Raw genomic sequence first — 15,880 nt, 5'->3', positions numbered from 1 at the left:
ATGGTTTCTGCAGTGTTGAACATACTGTGCCAATGGGGAGTTTGAAACTGGTGCTAAGTGGTTTGGAAGACTTTTTCCTAGAACTTTGGGGTTTAAGTTACTAACACTTGCTCCTCATAAATAGTATGCATGTGATGTACTATCCTCCCGTCCAGCTGTCAACTCTTTTCCTGATATTTTTTTTTGTTGTTATTGTTCTTTGTTTTCGAGGGGTTGAGCAGGAGGAAGGGGGAAGTGGTTTCTTCAGCATTCATTCAACAGAGCAATGTACAAGTCCTATTATCCTAGCTTCTTAAAGTCATAAACATCAAACAACATCAGTAGCTTTTCAGGAGTCTGCAATTGTGGACTTGGCTAAATTTATGAGTCTTGAGTCAGTTGACTAACTTCTGTCAATGTTGATATTACAGAAGCTTTGTAGCATGGAATAATTGATGAAGAATAATTCTTAGCTGCGTAAGTAGTATTCAAATTTGAAGAAAAATAATATTTCAGTTGAAAAAAATGTTGTGAAGCTATGCATCTTGGACCTGGGAGCTGTGACTTATCCTTAAATGCGTAAGCTTTTACTTTCCATTTCCTTGACCATTTCAGCTTGCTTGTTCCATCAGAAGCGAAAGAAGATACTTGTGTCTTTCCCTTTTATATGCTTTTGCTTAATACTTTCTCTAAACTGATAATTTCTCTTGGCTTGTTTGGTTTCTGAAGCTAGTCTTTCAGTCTTATGCTAGTTTATTATTAGACTTACCTAGAAAGTGAGGAGGAAACAGCTTATTCAGGTGGGCTTGTCTTCAGAGAACATTTTAGGGAACTCTTATTAAAACTGAAATTGCCAAGTGTCTCCATTTGATTGTGTTGACTAATGGGTCATAAGCCTGTTAAACTTGAACACTGTGCAAATGGGAGCTTGTTTCCTCAAGGTATGCGCTCGGAGCTAGTAAATGTTGAGGTTGCATGCTTGAGCTCTGACCTTGTTTGCTTCTGACGCTTAGTCAAGAATAATAAATCAGCTTTTCTGAGAATCCCTCTTGTTGTTGCAAGTTCAGCCACAAAATAAGCTTTTGAATCTTCTGCGATTATTGGGGTTTATGCCTTCCTGCCCAAGAGCTGAGTTCAGCCACCTATCATTTTTCTCATTTTGAGCAGTTTCTCTGGTTGTCAGAAACGCAGCAAACTAGATCTGCACTAGTGCATTCAGTTTCTCCTTTGAAGTAAGATAAAATTCAGTTTGTAGTGGAAAGAATCTCTTCTGATGTTCATCTTGGATGTCTAAATTCAGGTGAACAGACCAATTTAGTGAGCTCCACTAGATACTCGGTAGACATTTTCTTCCTGCTGTATATTTTGGCCTTACGTTGAGGAGTTTGATTTATTATTAAATTATTTGTGTATGCAGACTTTAATCTGTACGTATATTACTTTGATGTATTAGGATTTGTAAATATTACTGATTTTTAAATATTATTTATGCACATACTTAAAGGACTGGTCTATCCAGAAAAGCAATTGCTAAATAATAAATGTTACTTTTTAGAAATAAATTGCAAGATCATTAAATTGTATATCCCTCAGGGTTATTTTTAAAGGTTTTTTTTTTCTCTTCCCTTCAGATTCAATTAGCAGTAACTAATTTCATGTACTATAGAACTAAATCTACTGTAAAAAGAAGATGCTGCAAATAATGCTTGAGTAGAAGCGGCTAAAACACCACAGAACTGACTGTCCGTGTTCATCGTAACTTTAAATCGGAAACTCTTACTGTTGCACTTTTTAAAAGTTGTTGGATTTTTAATTCTATTTATTTTTTTCTTTCTTCATGAAGGTTGTGCTGAACAGTCATCCCAAATCGGGTAAATAATCCTGTACTGTATATGTATATACAGTATAATACTAAGCAGATGTGGAGTCCTTTTTATGCTGCGAATTTTTAATGCTTATGTTGATCATCACAAAATGAGAGAGCTAAAGTTCTGTAGGATTTCTCCCATGAAATTCTGAATTGTAAACTTAAGGTTTTTGTATGTCTAAGGGAAAGCTGTGGGTTTTTGACAATTTTTAGAGTCTTGAATATGTTGATTTTATACAGTAAAGCTTCAGGTTTTTAAAGCTATTTTCAACAAACTGCAGCTTGTTTGATAATTATGTGAACCAGAAACTACTCAGTATGTCATTAATTCCTCAAGCCTAACACAGATTAAAAGGTTCGTCATTACAGCACGCTCTAGAAGCTCAGCCTCCTTTTTATTTTTAGATCTGAAATGATACTACATCTTTGTACTTAAAATATGTATTGCTGCTCTAGAATGGTACCCTGTTGTCAAGAGGCATACATAAATAACTGTACAATAGAATTGTAAATAGACTTGTAAATCATTTTTGTGACTGAAGCTCTTTGAAAATAAAATTAAAATGAACAGATATTTTAACTCTTTTCATTAGTTTCATGACATTGTTTTTAATTATTCTTTATGCAGTTAGATCCAAGGTTTGGTGAAGAATACAGACCTATTCCCACTGATGCCATGGGTATCTTGTTCAGTGCCTCTGTGTTTTTGAAGGTGGGGGTGCAGAAGAACGCATGCGGTGTGCTAGCAGTGCACAGTTAGCTCTGCTGTTCTGCAGTGGGGTAATACTGACCAGACTTTTACCTGGTGGCTTATGAGAGCCCTTTGAAAGCCAGACCTTGTGCATGCAATAGCAACTTGTTTCCACCTTCTGTTAGCCAGATGTTGCTTTTGTTCTTTGGCGCATAGGAGGCATTATCTTGAAAAGACTTTGGGCAAATGTTCCCAGTTGTGAGCTGTCACTATTGTTGCACTCGTCTTCAGAAAAATCACCCAGAAACGAAGACATCTTTTTCCATCCTGTGGCTCACCTTCCATTTAAACATCCATTGGCAGAGCACATGATTTTAAACTTGAAGATGCTTGAAATACCTGGGTACTTAATTACAAAAACTTTGCTTGAAATTGAAATATTAATATTTTGATAACTTAAAGCTTTTCTCTCTTCAGAATCTTTCAGGCATTAGGTTTTGGTGGTCTGTGACTCCAGAAGACTAGGACGAAAAACAGATGCCAGATAGGTCAACCCTGGGTTGCTTAGCCAAAGCATTAAGCAAAAAAACTCTTCATTTCTTACTCGTATTGCTTTGACTTCAATCCTGCAAGAAAGTAAAAGTCAGAGCAGCCTTGCGAAGGTACATAGCAATCACTTGGTGGTTTAAAGTAGATGTGTCCACTCCTTCAAAGCCTAATGCACCTGGGTAGCAGATTGTGGTGAAAGTGTCTAACAAATTTGAAATCTCTGATCATAATTTGTGCTGAAAAGTATATTTCTGACTTCACCCAGATTTGCATTGGGTTGTTTGAAGCACATACTCCAATATCACTGTCAAAGAAGCTACAGGTGGGTTTTGTGCCGTCTCATTTGTGACTTCAGCCTTTCTCCTGTTCTGTGAGTGCTCTCAAATTCTACTTTTGAAATTGTATACAACCTGTGGAAGCTGGTTGCTTACACAGCTAAACGTAGGTGAAATCTGCTCCGAAGCTTAAAATATTCTTTGGCCTTTCACAGTAGTTACGCAAATATGGGTGAAAGTGTTATCTAGAGGATGCGTTTTGCTGTTTTACTTCCCATTTAAAGTGCAGAATCATGGTGAAGCCTGATTGCCTGCTATGCTCCTACTAAGTTCCTCTGAAAAGCAGATAAGTTTCCAAGGTACAGTTCAGAATTCCTTTTTCATGCTTATATGAGTTTAGAAACTTGCAAAAAAGAAAGTTAAGCATCGTAGTAAATGATACTTCTGCTCAGTATTCTATGAAACTGATTTCAAAACCAATATGTGACTTTTGATATGGTAACAGTATTAATGTATTGCTTTGGCATCCTTTCACAGTCTTGGGAAAGATGAAAGCGGGTGGTATAAAGGGAAAGAGGCTGTAGACCAGAACATGGTAAAGGACCAGCCAGGCTGGTGTCCTTTCTGGAATGCCAGGTGTCTCATGTGAGGGTTTGAGAAAATGTTAATCCACAGGAACGTATAACTGTGGCCCTTATGTTGATCTTACTGTATTCTCTACCATTAGAATCTTCAGTTACGGAAAATCAAATATTTCTTCAAAAAATACCATTAGCAGGTCTAGATGCTTGAGATCCATAAGATTATCTAGTTCCTGTGCCAGTCATGCGCTTGTGGCCCTAATCCCCTGCAAAGAATGTCTATTATTTCATTGCTTGTGAAAATGTATGCCTTCTAGCACTTCTGAGTGTCTTAACCTTGTCTCACCGAGTACTGTCTTACCTTTTGTTATGAGACCCGGAAAACAGACCCCAGTCTACAGTCTAGCATTAGCCTGTTTCTTGTTTTACAGACTTATTTTACTTACTGGCCTGCAGTCTTGCCCCCTGAGGCACCTGCATTTGCAGTCTGTAGCATAACAATTTGGGGTCTTCCCCGACCCCCCCCCCCCCCCCCCCCCATTTGGTTTTCTAGGTCTTTATTATTATTTAGTTAGTTAGTTGGGGTTTTTTCCTAGTTATTATTTAGTTCAGCTGTGGTCTTGGGTTGGGTTGGTGCAGGCTGAGGTGCCAGTCAGGGCTTGAAACAAATTCCTGGGTGTGTTCCTGCCCTGCGTGGAGGGTTGTGCTCACCCACCGTCCAGAAGCGGCTCACCAGGGCTCACCGACCAAGGGGCTTGCCCTGGGGACACAGGGATGTGCCCAGTCACCACCATGCTGGGGTGGGGACAGGCAGGATCAGGGACAGGCTGGCTTATGAGTTTATTGAAGTAAAGCTGTCGCTGGCTTATAGAGATGGTCAGGTTTGGAGGGAGGGGGGATTACTAGGAGGGTGAGATTCACTGAAAGATTCTTGCTTGACACAGAAAAGTCCTTTAGAAAGGTGAAATCACATGATCCTTTTTTTTTTTTTTTTTTTTTTGTGGCTTACAGTCTCATTCAAAGAGCTGTAGAAGGGCCAGCAAGAGCTTACTTTGCAGCAACATGTTGCTGGTAGTTGGTAACACTAGGTGCTGTGTCCTTCCCTTCCTGAGCAAGCGATGCACATTTTACCAGTCTTCAGTACTCTAATGATTTCTGGCTTAGGTTCAGTTTTTACTTTAAGTACTCCCTTTTGCTGTTTCTGGTGCAGCAGCTGTTTTTGATCCATGATGGTATGTTCCTGGCGGCAGTTCAGGCATGTGAGATGCTCTGCTCTCCCACCTGACTTCTTTTTGAGTGATGGGCTTTGTACCCCTCTCTGTGGGGTTGGTATGGGAGAGCTTCATCCTTGCCCCTGGAAAAGGGTATGCTGGGATGGAGCCCTCCTCTGCCCCAGCCTTCTGGGTGCTGAAGGCTGACACTATCAGCTGTTCCAGCTGTGCCTGCAGAACTTGTCCAGCTATTGCAGCAGTCCCACTTCTCCTACGACCAGCCAGGTGCCTGACTTCCAGGTTTCTGATACACTTGGACTTGTTGATTTCACTAAGGAAGTATTTCTAAACTGTGGATTTCTGTTTTACTTGCTCATTTAAATATTATCATTTATAGCTACAATGATTGCTTTCCTGTCCCTCTTTTTGTTTGGAAATCTATACAACTTTGTGGTATGTTTCATGCAGATCTACCTTTATTGTTACAGCTTTCCAGCTAACTTCATGGCACCTCTTTCCTCTCATTTCATTGTGTTTTTAATACCGCTGGTAACTTAGTATTGGGTTAAGCTGTTGAAATGAGACTTGTTTGTTATCACAGACTCACTATTGTCCTGTGCTGCATGAGCTCTTGTGTGTTATTTCAGGCTATGTCAAAAATAGCCTGTTGCTTCTTGTGTGTTCTTTGGCTGTTCCAAGAAGTGATCGCTTGCAAATGCTGAGAGATGATTTAACAGAACTGTGTGCTGTTTTGCTTTTGGCCACTTAAAATATAGGACACTCTTTTTACCTCCATTATCTATTTTTGCAGGCTAAACTTTATTTTAAAAACTCAGATAACCCAAAATTAAAAAATATTGTGGTTGCAGGACCTTTTGATATTTTTTTAAAATATTTTCTGTGTGTAACTTGGTAAAATGCTCTTCTGTTCAAATAAATATGTGCCTTATGATTGCTCGAGAGTTTCATCATGGTATTCATACACTTTTATTATACTTGACTAGTACAAATATAAACAAAGAATATTTGATTTGTGAAAGAGTTTTATGTGTACTTCTCATTGTACACTGTAGAAATATTTGCAGTCAACAGTAATGGAGATCTTGGGGTTTGCTTTCAAGCCAAGAGAAATTTTGCACATGTTTTTAGGTTATTCACGCAACTTTGACAGCTGCTAAGTTATTAACTAGCTGTGATCATATCCTGACTCTCTCCTATCTCTTGTAACAGCTAATGTGTCTGGCACTTCGGCAAGGATGTTGGTGTTTCGTTTGTTAGTGGTGATCAAGCTTTTCTTCCAGCTGGATGCATCTGTTTGTCCTGAGAAGTGCAACTGCTCTTCAAAAAATGCAATTCATTGCTCTGGTCCTCACATAAAAGACCTGGAATCATTAAATCTGCCTTGCAACATGACAGAAATTTACATAATGGACACAAATGTAGCATACTTGCAGGATGAGTTTTCTAGAATGGTGGAACTGCAGCATCTCATCTTGTCTTCGAACAACATCTCTGTGATTTCACCAATGGCTTTTAAAGGCTTGAGAAGGCTAAAAGCCCTCAAGCTGCTAGATAATAAGCTGGTTGAACTTCCCCCAGAAGTGTTCGATGACATGGTGCAGCTTCAGCAGCTGATCATTGAAAATAACAGGTTGAAATCCATCACAGAAAACCTGTTTGACAAACTAGCTGGTTTGGAGGAGCTTTTCTTGAACAAAAACCAACTAAGAGCACTTCCTAGTGGCATGCTGAAGAAACTCGCCAAACTCAAAGTACTGAACTTGTCGAGAAATTATTTGGCAGCACTGCCTCGAAATATATTCAGTGCATTAACCAGGCTCGAGAAGCTGATGCTGTATTTTAACAGGCTGTCTTCAATAGAGTCTGGTATGTTTGACAGCCTGAAGGGGCTGCTGGAACTCTTCCTGCACTCCAATAACATCCAGTCCATCGCCCCTGGTGCGTTTCATTGTCTTGAGAAACTGAGAATCCTAACGCTCTCCAGAAACAAGCTTGAAGTTTTGCCTCCTGGGCTCTTTCTGCACTTACATGATCTGTCTAAATTGACCTTGTACAGGAACCCACTGAAGTCTCTTCCAGAAGTATTGTTTGGGGAGATGAGGCATCTTGGTAGCCTGTGGCTGTATCACACAAAGCTCTCAACAATACCAAATTTTGTGTTCAGTAACTTGACAAATTTAGAGCTTCTTGTGCTGAGTTTTAATCCAGAGCTTAGTGTTCTTCCTAAGAATGTGTTCAGTGGTCTGAACGAACTGCGGGGCCTTTCTCTGCATACAAACAATATTTCCAGTTTGCCAGAGGACATCTTCCTGAGCCTTCAGAAACTGCAGAACATTTCCCTTTTTGATAACAGCCTCGAGGTTCTTCCTAGAAACCTCTTTCACAATCTCAAGCATCTTCAGAAAGTTTACCTGAACAGTACTAAGCTGCAGTCTCTCCCTGGAGACTTCTTCACCGCTTCACCTGAGCTGCAAGAAGTCTGCCTTGATGACAACCCTTGGAAATGTGATTGCCAAATTCTTGGTTTCCGAGACTGGCTCCAAAGGAGCTTGCAGATAGTTAAAAATGTGCCCTCTCTGACATGTCACAGCCCACTGGCACTGCAGAGTGTTTCTGTGGTGGCTCTGACAGCTGATCACCTGAAGTGCCTGCCAGCCACTGCTGGTACGTACCCGGCATTCAGCTCGGCTTACTCCCGGACGTCGACTTCCCTTGTGATGGAGCATTTAATGTCGTCTTGGGACACAGATACCAGCACACCCACATCAATTCCTCCAGGTGTTACCTATTCTTATGTCAAAGACGCTGCACAGCCTACATTTCGTTTCTCAGAAGTTCCAACCCAAACCTATCCCAGCATCGTCGTACAAACCAGCAGTGTCAGGGGAACGGATTTAACTACTCTGGCCTGGTGGGAAGAGTTGTCAGCCCACAGGAGTGCTAAACCCTATTTTAATGCCAGAGTTTCTTATTGTCAGCTATTCTTGTACCTTCACGGTTTGATTTTAGCACTCCAGACGGTAACCATTGTGCTCGGTGTGTATGTGATGGGTAAAACCAGGCAACTCTTGCGCTCCAGAAATGCTCCTGCTCGGCCTGTAGTTCTGATAAAATTTTTAAGAAGATAGAGAATACCAGCCAAAGGGAGGATTAAAAGCGTTGTTTTGGATGCATTTGGGGGGTTTGGGCAGTTGACACTTGATTCAGACATGGATTACAAACCTTCATAGCAAGAACCATAAAGACCTCGTCTTTATGGCTAAAGGCATAATGAAAATGTGCTTTTATGCACCTTACAACCACTTTTGGCAGACACTGTAATCACTGTATATTCCTACAGCATTGGTGCATGAGCCTGGAGAACGAGCTGAAAGAAAATCTGTGGTCACCTCTGCACGTGTACTACTGGTGTCCTGCTTTGGACTGCAGCCCTGTCCCTGCCAGACCCCACTGCTGCCGTGCTCGCGCCGCTCAGGTGGAGGTGGCATCAGCGCAGGGAAGCCTACATAGGAACACGGCTTTAACCACGCTTGGAAGGTTGCCCATAGTACTTCAAATGCTATTATGCCTTATGCTGCCTGCAGTGTTTTGTCTCCTTATTGAGAAAATAAATGGTGTTTTGGGGAGGAGATGCTTTGAAAAGGGGGGGGGGGGGGGGGGGGGGCGCAGAATGGTATGGCACAGGTGGTGTCTTTTTTTGCTGTCTGTCCTCAGCCCCTTTGCAGGGCATATCAGGAGAAAGGGGTACCATTTCAAGCTGACAGTGCTTTCCTCTAGCTTAACCAGAGAAAGATCGTTAAGATGCTGGGCTGGGAAATGTAATCTCTATGTATTTTGTTGTTTGGGTTTTTTTCGGGGAAACTTTGTAAAGTTAGTACAACTCTGAATTTTATGTGAACGCTTTCATCCTTAAACTTTGACCAGTGGTCTGAAAAGCAAGGCGTTACTCGCTGCAAGATGTAGTGAGCCTTGAAACCAGAGCATGGGGCAGATGCCCAGGACTGAGCCTTGGCTCCACAGGAGCATAGCTGGTTTGAGAACTGGTCTTGACTGAGCTGGGAAAGAAAGGGATGGTCTCTCCTGGGCTTGGCTAGCAAAACATAGGTGTGTAGCAAAGTGGCAGGGAGCCTGCCTGAGCTGAGGGCCCTTGAAGTGTCACCGCCACCTTTGAAGTTGGCTGAGGAAGGTATGCATTGCCATCAAGCTGCAGCATGCAGTAGCGTATTCAGCCTGGGTGGTTTTATTTTTTCTTACTACGTAGTATTACTCCCTGACTTCCAGCCCTTTCAAGTGTTGATATGCAAAGGCAACTAGGAGGCAAGAATATGGGGTTTGAAATGTTTGTTAATAATTTGAAAGATATTAATCTGTCAGACTGCATGTGCTTTGGTAACTCTTGTATGTAACTATTAGCTTTTATCTTAATTGTGTGACTTAGCTTGTTCTTAAAAGCTCTGACATTGTGCTCAAAAGCCTCTGGGTGTGCTTCCCCAGCTCCTTGGGCAGGAGACCCGATACTCCGGGAGTCCTTTCGCAGCCTTACTGACTTTCTAACTATTGAGGTCTTTCCTGGACGGCCTTGAAAAATGGCACATTATAAGGCTGAGGTGAAGAGAGCTTGCATTTACTGCAGGTTTGTGGCTTGTTCCCTGCTGTGTGTTAGTCTGGGCAATGAGAATAAACTGTAGTCTACTTTGTTGCAGGGTGCTCTGCTGCTGGACTTGAATTCTTCTTCTAGGCTGTGAAAAGAGACAAAGTGCTTCTCTGGTGTTAAATAACCATTGCCTTGCTGGTGAGGTTTAACCAAATCTAGCAAGCCTGGCTAATTAGTAGTTAGAGCCATCTCTAAAGGAGAAATACGAGTACAAAGCGAACTGGGACTGGATTCATAAACAGAAGCTCCAGAATGGTTATTGCAATATGTTTGAGAGAGAAGCACAAAACCAACACAAAGCTTTTGTGATGGTAGTTCTGGGCGGCTGCATGGTAGTGCTTAAAAGGAGGCAGTTGGTACAAATTTAGGTTCTTGGTTGGACATCTGTAATGACCACTTAGTGCTGTGCCAGTTCCAGCGCTCTCGTACTGGTGCCACGCAAGCATCTGCTCCCAGCAGGCAGGAGAGGAGCATGATCTGGACTAATGAGGAAATTGTACAAACCATGCTGGTTGTTGTTTTCCTTGGTGAGGCAGTGAAGTGCGCTCATGGCTATGGGCACTTGTATGAGCACTGTCTGATTTTGAAGAAAAAGCAAGTTCAGTTGCTGTTTGGGTGTAGGACAGCCTGGTGCCTGACCTCTGGAGGAGCAGTGGGTTGGCAGTAGCTGCCACCTTCCTGAACCCTCCTTTGGCCGCCCCAGCCCTGCAGTGGGACCAGCTGGGTCTCTGCGCCGCTCCTTTGGCTCCCGTTCTGCAGTCACCCCTTTGGCTCCCGTTCTGCAGTCACCGAGCTTTGGCACGTGGGGGCTTTGGCACCCGGCTGCGAAGAGTCAAGTGCTAAGAGGACTGAGAGGAGGATGATTTGTCTTTACATGCTGTCATCGGGCTTTCCCCATGCTTGCGCCAGACGGGGAAGTGAAGTCAGCAGACAACAAAAGGCTGGAGCAATAATGGCCTGGGGTGTTTTACTAACTCTTCCTCTGAGGTGTCTCGATTTGAACTGCCTCTGATTCATTGCTTGTTCCCCAGCAGAGCTCAGCCCTTCCTCCAAAACTCCCTGGCCTGGGAAATCCAAGGATATGCTTATTTATATCCCATCTCCGGTTTGCCTGGAAAAGGAATGGTCTTCTAGGTCAGCATGATGGTGGCTGTGGCAGGCAGGGAGGCAGCAGGGAGGGCTCTGAAGCGCAGCTGCATCTCAGACCCTCTCTGGGCAGCATTGCCTTCCTGCCATCGCAGGGCACCCATGGCTTTGCCATCACCACTGTATTGGCAAGGTTTTGCCCAGCCCCTGCAGCCCAAGCTTCTGATCTACTGCCCAGCCTTCGCCACCAGGCTGCACCTGGGGGGCAGTGGGTTGGAAAAGGTTGGAGGTGTCTAATCAATCGCTGGTCCAGGGGTCCCTGCCACTGGGGAAAGGGTGGATGCAAAGCACACCTGCACTCAGCACCTAAGGGGATTGACTCCGCACTCCTGGCTCCCGTACAGGATGCAGCCTCGTGGTTAACAGCCCTGCATGTTAACCAGACCACCGAGCCCAGGAGCTGCCTCTGGGGCCACATCCGAGTCGGGAGCGCTTGGGGTACGTCAGCAGCACAGCCTCGCCAAGGGTCTTCTGGAACTGGCTCGGTTCCCTCAAACACTTTTTATGTGGTGGTTGCTCCTGCTCTCTCTGCTTTAGGAAATCCCGGAGCAGCGGGAGCTCTGACCCCTGTGCTGGGCCACGGGAGTATGCAGTACGTTTCCAGCCTGATGTCACTGCAGTGCCATCCTCCTTTGTTTGTCAGAGCTTGAATGCACAGAGTCCCGCAAGAGCCGGGCCGTAAGGAGGGAATTAACTGCTGCGGTAAGTGCCAGCAGCTCTCTGCCTGTTTCCCGGCTGCTGCAGGACCCTTCCAAGCCACCAGCACCCATGTCCTCTGCATCTGTCCCTCGTGTCTCTGTCCTTTCTCTCTCACCTCTGCCACGTGAAGCCAGTAGCTGCTGGAGAGCCATCGTTGCTGCTTGCAGAGCTCAGCCCTCCAGCACACAGCAGCAAGGTTGGAGCCTGCACCTTGGAACCTCCCTCTCCCCGTGGCAAAGAGAAGCTGGGTGATGGCAGATGTGCTTGGAGAAGACATGCAGCGGTGCTCCGTGGCTCAGGAGTGCGTGCGACTGCTGGCTGTGAGGCAGGAGCTCTGGGAGCCTCTGCCTGACGTTATGGAGCATTGGCCGTGTCTCTTCCAGGCCTCCGACCAGCACATCTCGCCTAGGGATGCTGATTCAGCAGCCGTGATATCAGAGCACAGCATTTCCCAGGGATGACAGAATAGCTGGGAGGAGGTGCAGCCAAAGGCACGTACCCGCAGGACAAGGCTGGGGCTGCGAGTGTTCGCAGACTCCCGCAGCGATCAGGAGGCCTGAAGCTCCTGCTTTGCTGCTGCTTCATCCAGGGATGGGCAAGCTGTGGAGGTCTTATGCCTCCATTTTCCTAGCCAAAATCTGGGTTTGCATCTCTGTTTATGTGTGGATAAGCCCTGGCAAAGCCTCTTGCTTGGGTCATGGTGCGTGAGTCCCACTTCATCACAGGGAGAGGGGCTCAGAGACATCCTGCTGCGGGGCTCAGCCCGCCTCGTGCAGTCGCTGCTGTAGGACTGCCTTGTTTCTCTGTGATGTGCCAGGCTTCCAGCTGTGCCTTCGTGCCTCTCGTGGAAAAAAAGCCCAGAGCAGGGACCCAGCCATGGCTGGCAGCAGCTCCACAGCCCTGCTGTGTGCTCCTCTGCCGGCTTCCTCTGGGTGCTGGGCAGACATGGGGCCTCTTCCCCTCTGGAGTGCTGGGAAGAGGTCCCTGGGGCACTCCCTGGTGCTGGGGATGGCTTTACAGAGATGGAGACTGGGGCAAAGCTGATCCAGCAAACACCACGGTGCATGCGCAGGGACAGCCCCTGCCATTGCCTCCTGCCCCAGCCAGGCTTTTCCCCGTCTTGCAGCGCCCATCGGACAAGCTCTTTCCGCTTTGGATTATCTCTCCAGGCGGACTTGGCTGCGAGCCCCACATTCCTTCCAGCCTAGCGCTGTCCTGAGTCCATGCCAAGCCCTGCGTGCTTCTGCTGTCGCTCGGGGCTCTGCTGGCCGGGTGAGCCCCACTCATGCTGAAGATCCTAACTGCTGTTTTCCTTGAGCTCCAGGATGCTGGTGCTTGGACGGAGGTTAGCCTGATGGACATCCCTGCTGTCCATCCTCGAGGGAGCAGGGCTGCTGTTCCCTCCCAAAGCTCACACTCTGCACATGTGGTTCCCCAGGGAAGGCAGGGCATATCCCCATCCCTTGGGGCAGATGCAGATGGGGCATCCAGTAGCTGTGAGTAGCAAGGCAGCCCTGGCCCTGCATTCCTCAAGCAGGGAGCTGAAAACACCGTGGGGCCTGGATCCCTCGTCTGACGGAGGAGCTCTGTGGGCTCCTCAAAGGATTAGGGTAAGCTTGTGGTGGGGAAGGGGGCTGCTGGTCCCTCTGTCATGGGTGGTGGGGACCAACACACCTTCCTTCACCCCCTCAGCTGTGACTTGAGCCTGTGTCCTGCTGCAGGGCTCAGGCCTGGAGGTGTCCCCCAGGCTGGAGGACAGAGGGGACCCTGGCCCCCAGCCCAGCCCACCGCCGGCCGCCTCCCCTCCAGCAGAGCAGAGTTTGGCCCGATGCCCTGGGCCAGCCGGTCTCTGTGAGCTCTGGGGCCGCTGTGGGGCTCCCTCATAGCGCAGCGGGTGCTTGGCAGCAGTGCAAAGTAACTGGGGGGTCCTAGCCCTGTGCTGCGGGGGGCAGCGGGGCCTGGGGGCGTCCCATCCCTGCCAGGGATGTCGGTTCAGCCAGGGGCTGGAGGTGTCGGGGAGCAGGGGCTGGGGGGAGCTGGGGCTGCTGGCTGTGCAGCCTTGTGGCGTGGGTGAGCGTGCTCAGCTGTTTGGCAGATGAGCAATGCACTCTCCCGGCCAAGCCCACAAGCTGCTAATTTTAGCGATTACATGAATTTTCCAAGCAGTCTCAAATCCCTTGGTGATTCAGAGCCACTCGGCTGTGCTACGCCTGCCACCCCGGCCGTGGGGATGTGCTGGAGGTGTGCAGCATGGACCGACCCAGAACTGTCCTGCCATCTGGGAGCGAGGCAGACCTCCCCAGAAATAAATGACGCTGCTGCACTGGGGCTCCTGGAACCTCCCCGGCTGGTGGCATTTTGGGGCTGAGCTTGGCGTGGGGGAGCAGCAGGGCTTATGCAAGGGGTTGCAGGGCAGACTGGAGCCCTGGGGGGGGGGGGTGACAACCCAGGCTGTGTTAAACAGAAGCGGCTCAGAGATGGTGGCCCAGGGTTGCCTGCTTCTGGCTCGGCCGGCCTCTGGGAGCCCCAGGCAGGGTTATGTCAAAGCGCAAGGGGTAATGCTGCTTGGGGCCACTTGCCATAAGATCTCTAGCTCTCCTGGGTGCTCAGCAGTGTGCAGAGAAATGGCTGCAGGAGATGCTGGGGGCTCTTGGGTACGAGGGCATCTGCAGCTTGGGCTGTGACTGCCGGCAGCACCATGTGCTCTTGCTTTTCCCTGCACAGCAGCGATTTTGCCGCTGTTTTTGGTGAGGAATCGGAAAGCTGTGTTTGTGCAGGCGAGGAGTGCTGGGGCTCTGGGGGAAGGAGCCACCTGCCCAGCCGTGACTGCAGGTTTCGCTGCCAGCCCCATCTCACAGGAGCACAGCATCTCGCAGGTGCCCACCCTTGGGCTCTATCACCCCCTTAGAGGTACAGGGACACGGCAGTGACTCCACACCATCCTGAGCTTGGTCTTGGGGTTCAGTGTTTCTCTGGCTGGCATGGCTGGAGGTGGAGAAGGTCCTCAGGGCACTGCTGGACCCTGAGGCTTTCCTGTGGTGCAAGGCTTGCTCCACTCCATCCAGAACTGTGCAAGCTTACAGCTACAGGGAGCAGCCTCCCTCTGTGAAACACTTATCTCACCCTCAATCACATCCACATGCTGTCTCAGGGAGCTGCCTCTGCTCCAGATGTGCAGAGCGTGTCCGCGCTGCTGTGCTGAGCTCTCACACCCTCTGCTTCTCTCCCTTGGGTGTAGCCTGGGGCAAGTGCCTCTGTGCTCACCTCGGGAGTGTCTCCTTCCTCTCCCCGCCGCAAAAGTGGTGCACGGGCTTGTGCCGTTACTCAGCCTTGCTTTATCTTTAGGGATGTCTTGAAAACAGACTCATCCTTCCCAGCCAGGAGTCAGACCCAGGTTCCCCACGCCTGGGTAGAGGCAGTTGGGTCTTTGGCAGGACTGTTTCTTGGGCTCCTCTGAAACGTTGGGCACTCTGAATGGCTGTAGGGACCATAACCTGATGGTCCTGGGGGCCGGGTGTCTGAGGGTACCCACCATTGCCTCCCTGTTCCCCCGACTCCCCAGAGCAGCACTGCTTGGAGGAAGCTGAGTGCGACATTCCTCTGTCGGACTGGGCTTCGGGTAGTGGTTTTTCGGAAGTGCTGGGGTTTAATTTCTGTGTTGCCTTGCTGAAAAGCTGTGTGCTTCTGGGATGAGTCAGAGCAGGCAGGAGCCCAGCAGCGCTGGCGCTGGCAGCAGGCAGACAGAGCCGGCGATAAGGGTGCGATAAGGCCACAAGCACCCTACCCTCATGCCAGGGCTGCAGGGAGCGGGCAGCTCCCAAGCCCGTGTCCTGACCTCCAGCTGCATTGCTGTCAAGGAAGCAGGGAGTTTATTTAGGGAACCACAGTGCTGGGAAAATCTGCTGTGTCAACAGTGTGAGCTGAAGCACTTGCGGGTGGTGTTTTCAAAATGCCCCTTCTCTGTGCCCACATGCCTGGGCTTTGCCCCAGGAGCAGCCAGGGAATGGGGCCGGGGGGGGAGGGGGTAGCCCCAGCCTTGGTGCTTGCTCCAAGGCCAGGCAGGGGTCCACGGCCATCCGACATGTCCCATGGCAGCCGGGCTCCTCACGCAATCTGACATATCAGTGGTGGTTTCCTCCAGCTGAGGTCCCACTCCCTACCCTCTTCCCACGGTCCCTGTTGCCTTTCTCCGAGTCTGGCTGGAAAC

General features: G+C 48.0%; 1 protein-coding gene across 3 annotated transcripts; it reads left to right on the top strand.

Moving 5' to 3' along the window:
• On the top strand, nucleotides 1-9,868 carry LOC130158025 (platelet glycoprotein V-like). 3 transcript variants are annotated; one of them, XM_056358289.1, is made up of 2 exons: nucleotides 1-456; nucleotides 6,384-9,868. In XM_056358289.1, the coding sequence occupies exon 2, from the start codon at nucleotides 6,410-6,412 to the stop codon at nucleotides 8,300-8,302; it is 1,893 nt and encodes a 630-aa protein (XP_056214264.1). In that variant the 5' UTR covers nucleotides 1-456; nucleotides 6,384-6,409; the 3' UTR covers nucleotides 8,303-9,868. The 3 variants fall into 3 exon arrangements, with proteins under 3 accessions (XP_056214264.1, XP_056214265.1, XP_056214266.1); XM_056358290.1 differs by lacking the exon at nucleotides 1-456 and adding an exon at nucleotides 4,487-5,438; XM_056358291.1 differs by lacking the exon at nucleotides 1-456 and adding an exon at nucleotides 4,487-5,453.
• The last annotated feature ends 6,012 nt before the right edge of the window (nucleotides 9,869-15,880 follow it).

The sequence above is a fragment of the Falco biarmicus genome, chromosome 13, assembly GCF_023638135.1.
Source record: "Falco biarmicus isolate bFalBia1 chromosome 13, bFalBia1.pri, whole genome shotgun sequence".
NCBI lineage: Eukaryota > Metazoa > Chordata > Aves > Falconiformes > Falconidae > Falco > Falco biarmicus.
Note: the sequence above shows the minus strand (reverse complement) of the source record. Positions and strands in the feature narration are given on the sequence as shown.